The following is a 7,241-nucleotide window of genomic DNA, read 5'->3' on the forward strand; positions in this document are numbered from 1 at the left end:
TAGGGCGAGAGGAGGAGGTTGTGTTCGGGGAAGGGTCACCTGCCATCAGAAATCTGATTTTAAAGGATTGCTACTTTCAGCTCATTTCTCCGTCGGCTAATGCATCGACATTCTCAAACTCATTTTTCCCCATGACAGCAAATGTACCCCTCAAATCCAACAACAAAAATCATGTGGAAAGCTGTTTCCCAGAGCATTTCATTTTGCCAAGGCTTAACTCAGTTTGGATGCCGCGGGTTTCCAACACTTGAATAGTGTTGAGTGGACAGGTTGGCACCTCAATCACATTCCAGTAGGTAATAAAATGTTCTTCGAGGCTTGTTTATCATTCGCTCACTTCAGACATCTATCTATCTATCTGGCTATCCCTACATCTATCTATCACTATTTTTATCCATCTCTACATATACATGTATCTATGCCGAGAAGGCAATAAGGAGTGTGGTTAATTCCCTTACACCCCTCTGTGTGCACATGAAATCTCAACTCACACTTTTTGTCGCTAACTTATTCAACAGGGACGCCACGCTCTTGAACAGCTTACTGTCCCCAACATTTATTTATTGCAATCTCCAGAATTCCAGAGATCAAGCCACCATTCATTTAATCTGTTTTATGTTTCATCACACCTTTTGTTTGTTTTTTGTGGGGGTTGGGTATTGAGCCAGTTTACATGTTAGTCCGTGCCTTGGGAGATTTATATTTCTTCTTTTCCAAAATGGCTGACGTGCGCATTCTGTGAATATCAGACAATACCGAAATGGAGATCGTCGGCCTTAAATCACGTGACAGGAAATTTGCATACGTCATTAATATTCATTCGCCCTGTGGTGTTTTTAAGGAGAAGTTGGAATGGACTCAGAAGCGCGTTCGTGTCAGGATTTATTTTCTTTCTTCTTCTCCCCAAACCTTCACCATGACACAATCGATTGGAGTTCTCGCCTCACTGATACTCTGTTTCCACAGTAAGTACGGGCGTCGGCCAGAATGAGCCCTCATTTTTTTCACATTATCTGCTTCTGCGCTTGTGTTTTCACGAACTTGAGTTGTAAGCTATGTTCAACATTTCACAGTGTGTGACTGACAATACTTTGCATTTCACCAGGTACAATTGCGGATCCTGCCCTCACCCAACCAGGATCCATTTCGTCCTCACCGGGAAAGACCGTCACCATCACTTGCACCAAACCCGGAGGCACCATTAGCAGCAGCTACGCGAGCTGGTACTGGCAGAAACCCGACAGCGCCCCCGTGCTTGTTTGGTCCGGGTACAATGGTCTGGCTTCGGGTATTCCGAATCGATTCGCCGGGTCTGTGGACTCATCGGGAAAGAAGATGCATTTAACCATCACCAACGTGCAATCGGAGGACGCTGCAGATTATTACTGTTATGATTGGATCAGCAGTCAAAGTGTATACACTTTCGGGAGAGGAACGAAGTTGAATCTGGGCAGTAAGTAAATCACTGAAATGTCCGCTACATTTATGACGCTATCTAAATAACAAAATGTACTTTGAAACCGTCGGATAGTTGGATTGAACTAGTTAAAATCAAAATGATTGCTTCTAAAATAATTTTATGGGGGATCTTTGATTCAGCAGCCAATGATATTGCAGAGATAGCTGGGTTCAGAACTTTCTGGAGTGCGTCCAATTATGGGATAGGAGAAAGGGGCAATGTGATTACAAGTGAAATTCATTTCACTGGAAGCTGAGGGTCTGATCTGCTCGGGTTGTCCAGAAGCTTGTGCCGTCTGATCCAGTCGGCAGGGCGAAGAGATGATTTGAATGCCGATTGCGAGTAAGATGGGATGTTTTCCTTCACTCAGCGAGTGTTAGGAGTGGAGTGCCCTAGCTGTATGAACACCGCGAGCGGAACTATAATTAGCCAGGCGATAAACATTTCAAAAGTGAAACAAAGCAGGCATGCAAATGAGCTAAACGGGCAGGTTTTTTACAAGTTACCATCGTCCCCCTTGTGTGCTCTATAACTGCGTGATTGTATGAAAGCCACAAAGTGGTTCAGGCTGTTTCACACGCTGCCCTTGTCGTCTGCTTTAAACGGCATCGAATTCCATTCAAGACGTTCACATCAGATTGCTTTATTCCACTTAAAGCAACATTGAGTTTTAAGATCTTTCTTGCATTGAACCTGTGGAAGTTCAACTCACTCCCACTGGTCCCCAAACTCACTGAACACCGTTGAGTACAAGATTCTCAGCCTAATATTTCGCACGAATCGCAGGTGACCAAAATAAGCATGCTGTTGCGAGAATTCCGTCAGTAATAATTGACCCTGATTGTTACTGGATCATATAGTAACAAACATCAATGATACGCAGAATATTTGCTTCTTCGGAAATTCCGGGTAATTTTCTTCCCATCCAATCAGTTGTTTTGGAATGTCTCGGAATAGGTTGTCAGGTTTTTGAATATTGTTGTGGACTCGTTCAGCTCTGCTGCTGGTTCTGTGATTGTCAGTGAGTTGTAATAGAACAAAACATGGGGATTGCTGCCATTTTATTGATTCATGGGATGTGATCAGAAAGCTCACATTCATTGCACCGCGCCCCCCCCGCCACCGCCCCCGCCTAATATCCACGGACAAAGTGATGGTGAGCCACATTCTCAAACCGATGTTGTCCACGTGTCTTAGGTATATCTCAGCGCTCTTAGGGAGGGGGCTAAGAGTTTTTAACAAGTGAAGGAAAGTTCTACTTTAGTATGCTGTGTGGTTTGATGGGGATTTCCCAACTGGTGGTGCTGCCGTACATCTGCTGCCCATGTGTTCGTCCAGTGGAAGACATGGCTGGTTTGGAAGCTCTTGTCGGAGTTCCGGCAGTGTACCTTATAAATATGCACACTGTTGCCCTGTGCATCAGTGAGGGAGGAAAGCAATACAATATATTCGCAGAATCATAGAATGGTATATCTTTGCAATATTGTTACAATCTACTTGGCCAGTCGGGTCTGCACTGGTTCACAAGGAACAATCCAACGTTTAATAACTAGCCTTTCGATGACACATTGTATGTGCTTTTAAGAGTCCACATCCCCTAAACTCTCCGGGTGAAACTATTCTCTTCGAATCTCCGCTAAACCTTCTACTTCTAACGCTAAATCCAACTCCCGTACTTATCGGCCCCTCAACCATTGGCAATACTGTTTTCCGATCCATTCTGCCCGGACATCTCAGTATATTATGCCTTCAATTAGATCTCCCTTCAGCCTCGTCGGTCCCAAAGAAAAGAACGCTGGTCAATTCAACACTTACTGACAGCTAAATATTCCATTTCAGCCGTTACATCCCTCTCGATCTCGCCTGTACTCGCTCCCGTACATTACATTTTCCTCACGCACCTTTCCAGCAGTTTCAACATAACCTCCAAGTTCTAACAATCTATACCAAGCTTTATAATGCCGGACGTGCCTTCTTTGCTACCATGTCCACTTGCTTGGCCGCCTTCAGGTTCTGTGGACATGCATTTTCAGTTCACTGAGTTTCTCTACATTTCACGGCATTGTCCCATTTATAGTGTACTCGCTTGTCTTGTTGGCCTTTCTGAAATAGAGTTCCACACACTTTTTCGCATTTAATTCCATTTGCCGCTGTTGCACTAATTGAACTAGTCCATTGTTGTCTTCCTGCATTATCCAGTTTTCTGCGTTAGCAACCACATTGCCAATTTTGTATCATCTGACAACAATCATAGAGGCAGTCATTGATATACAGAACCTTTCCTTCCTGCCTCTGATCCAATTTCTGATCCAAACTGTCCATACCTATGTGTGAATTTAGCAAGAATCTTGCTGAAATCCATGTAGACTATACCAAAAATATTGCCGTCATTCACTGCTCATCCACCTGCGCCAAAATACTAATTCACGCTGTGGGCTAAGATATTCCGCTAACAAAGCCGTGATCGCTGTATTTGATTATGCCGCGTTTATTCCAATTGTTCTCTCTTTAGTGAGGTTGGCTTCACTGGTCTATGCTATCCCCCTTTCGTCCTTTCACAATTTCGTCTGTCTTCCTGTCTCCTGAGCCAAGCCTGCTCCAGACACGATTGGAAAATTGTGGTTAGGGTCTCTTCCCTTCTCAATCTTACTTTACTTTTTATTTCCTTCTTCAAGTCATTTGTTTATTGGACTATGTTACTGTGAAATGGACCAGCATGAGGCAAAAAGGAGAAAAATGCTCTTGAAGATTTTAGTTGTTACTTCAAGAAATCATATCTGGCGAACATGCCGGTGTAAAAATAATTCACTTAAGTCCGCTTTCGTTTAAATAGTAAGAGATCGTTACACCTGCTCATCGTTGCGAGACTTTGAGATAATTCAGCGAAACTCTCGGTGGCGCAGGAAAACGATCCCAACATTAAAATAAAGGCTGGGGGCATTTGTCTGCCGACTCAGTTTCAACATCCAAATTACATTCCACCCCAAAAAAGACCAATTTCTAGCTCCAAAGACAATCGATGTTTCCACAGACAGCGACAAACCTCATACTGTTGTTGGAGCTGACATAATACCTCAATGTCAAGGCGAATTGTAAAAGGTTAGCCATATCCTTTCAGTTTGAAATGGATATTCATATTTGAACTCTTTCTTCGATGCTTTATAATGCCTTAACTTATTTACTGAGCGTTTCCTCGTTGAATGTGATAGATGGTGAACGGTGACTTAAATAGAAAAGATTCTTTCAGCTTTGCGAATATCCACTCATGACAAAGGAAGGAAAATGCAAACATGCTTTGATTTAGCGCCGACCTCGACCTCAAAGCATCCTTACAATTTAGTGCTTGTGAAGTATAATCATTTTTCAAATGTCAGAATCATTGATCCCTATCTAAGCGCAATAATATCCCACAGCCCATCTGCTTTGGCGACAAGGCGTGAGAGATAAATAATTATGAGGACATAATTGGTTTATTACTGGCCTTTTGAAGGTGTCCTTACGATGTGTTGTTATATAGCTAGAACTGTTTACAATATTTGTGAGAAGCTCTTCCTCTTAGCTCTTAGTAATCTTTTGTGACACTCCACTCGCGAAAAATGACTCGAAAAATTGCCATTGCGTCAGGGAGTTCTTTGTAAGAATTATGCAACATCATCACTGTTGATCTGGACGGGACACGGTGTGAAGCCGTGGCAAAGAATGCACACAAATCGAAATATCAGTCCAGTGTGCAGGGCTCGTATCAGAGAAGTGTAAATGGTGGCAGAAGGAAAGAATCGATTTCATTCTTTACAATTAAGTTTTTTCAATTGCAAAATATAGAAATGATGCGGTCAGCATAGTTTGCAATATTGACACCAAATTCAGAGTGATTGGCGTTATTCTGAAATTGTCTGTGGTGGCGACGCTGGCCCGAACAGCATTGCCTCAGATCACATCTGGACGCAATAAACCTCCCATCTTATTTTTCTCTTTAACATTTCAAACTCCACCATTTAGATCACATTTTATCTGCATGTTCCTGTCCTTGCAGGGTTAAAAAGAAAACCTTCTCAAGTTGTATGTGTTCGAGAAACCAGAGTTCCGGCTTGTTTGCATTTGGCATCAATAAAGCTCCACTATATAATATCTGTACATTCTTGTAGAATCATACCGATTTAAAAAAAAACAATTTGATGAAGGTGAAACAACGAATTAGTCATTTATTCAGATTACTAATGATGTGCCATCATTTGACTCTATATTCCAGGTCCACGGAGCCCCATTGTGTCACTCCTTCCGCCTTCATCGGATCAAATCACAGCGAAGAACATGGCGACCCTGGTGTGTTTGGTGAGCGGTTTTGTCCCAGGAGCTGCGGAGATTGAATGGACTGTAGATGGCAGCGTCAGAGGGAATGGGGTTGAGACCAGTCGGATCCAGCAGGAAGCGGACAACACGTTCAGTGTGAGCAGTTATCTGACTCTGTCAGCCTCAGAGTGGAACTCACACGAGCTTTACTCCTGTGTGGTTAAACACGAGACTCAAGCAAACCCGCTTCAAACAAGCATCTCCAGATCCAGCTGCATGTGATTCATGCATTTAATGCACTTTGTATTCTGCCGTTAGTAAAGTGTCATTTCAAAATAAATTTCGCAAATAGTGGAACATGTCAAACTTTTCATCACAGTTTGTAGCAGATCGGCTGATTCCCTTAATTTCAGTTTAACTGTGTTTACCCTCCGTGGATCAAAGCTTCAGTGTAATGTCATTGATACTGCTGTGTAATAAAATCATTATACCGTTAGCTCGACCGTTGTTCTATTATTCTCTCACTTCCCCCTAAAAAAAATTAATGCCTGCATTCTAGAGGGAATTAAGTAGTGAGATTATATCATTGTGCTATTCTGAACATTTGATTTAAAGCCAATGACAAGCAGGCGCAACAAGGAGACGATCGATGACATTAAATTAACAACATGAAGTAATATTGCCGCATTTGTTTTAAAATGTACCTAGTTATATTGTGCCATTGTAGTGAAAGTGCTGAACTGTGTCTTGAGATTTACAAAAGTGTGTTAAAGGAGCAAACACTTCTAAACCATCCGGTTACAAAAATTCAGGGCAAACACTGTCACTGCCTTATTTTTTCATACACAGATACAATGCAGGTTCTGCGACTGCAAGTCATTTTTAAATAACCTATCCAGTTGGTTTAATTGGACTACAATGATTACACTGAAGCAGGAGCTTTACTAACAAATCAACTTGCGCAGATGCATTTTCAGTGAGGCGTTTACTCAAACCAGCTCAGAACAGAGTCTGTTTTTTTCACTTCATCTTCGTACGAATCGCAAAGTCGACAAGACATCCCTTTGATGCACTATTGCATTATTTCTTCAATTAGATTTGGGCTTGCGAAACATAAATTCCTGTTAGTAGTAAGAAGTTCGGCACTTGGTAAAAAGTGCAAACAAGGTACTGGTGCCCTTACAAAAGTACAAAACAAAACACCCGGGGGTTCATTAGCCTTGAAGAGAGTTGTGCTCATCTACAGTCTATATACCTCAAAAATGCTGTTGTAGGACATGAGAAAGTGCAGAAACTATTTGCCAGATTTTTACTGGAATTGGGGCGATGCACCAATGAGGAAAATCAGTACACTGGGCTCTTGTCTCTGAGGAGAGGATGCGGAGATGTAATAGGCGGCTTTAGTGTTAGTAAAAGTTATAATACAATAACACAGAGAAAAATTTTCCACCGTGAGTGAGTCCGAAACAGGGAGACATAAAAAAGATCCAGG

At 42.2% G+C, this 7,241-nt stretch overlaps 1 protein-coding gene across 1 annotated transcript; it reads left to right on the forward strand.

The window, feature by feature from the left end:
• Window positions 1–916: 916 nt before the first annotated feature.
• LOC145356126 (immunoglobulin lambda-1 light chain-like) lies at window positions 917–6,031 on the forward strand. The gene is made up of 3 exons (XM_080208737.1): window positions 917–965; window positions 1,106–1,453; window positions 5,709–6,031. The coding sequence occupies exons 1-3, from the start codon at window positions 917–919 to the stop codon at window positions 6,029–6,031; spliced, it is 720 nt and encodes a 239-aa protein (XP_080064863.1).
• The last annotated feature ends 1,210 nt before the right edge of the window (window positions 6,032–7,241 follow it).

This window comes from Carcharhinus amblyrhynchos, chromosome 20 (genome assembly GCF_965287045.1).
Source record: "Carcharhinus amblyrhynchos chromosome 20, sCarAmb.v2.hapA, whole genome shotgun sequence".
Classification (NCBI taxonomy): Eukaryota; Metazoa; Chordata; class Chondrichthyes; order Carcharhiniformes; family Carcharhinidae; genus Carcharhinus; species Carcharhinus amblyrhynchos.

Excerpts from the sequence above, each read along its gene's own strand:
- LOC145356126 (XM_080208737.1), top strand. The coding sequence starts at position 917 with ATGACACAATCGATTGGAGTTCTCGCCTCACTGATACTCTGTTTCCAC. Across the intron at positions 966-1,105 it reads ACTGATACTCTGTTTCCACA|GTACAATTGCGGATCCTGCC; the intron begins GTAAGTACGGGC and ends GCATTTCACCAG. Across the intron at positions 1,454-5,708 it reads AACGAAGTTGAATCTGGGCA|GTCCACGGAGCCCCATTGTG; the intron begins GTAAGTAAATCA and ends TCTATATTCCAG.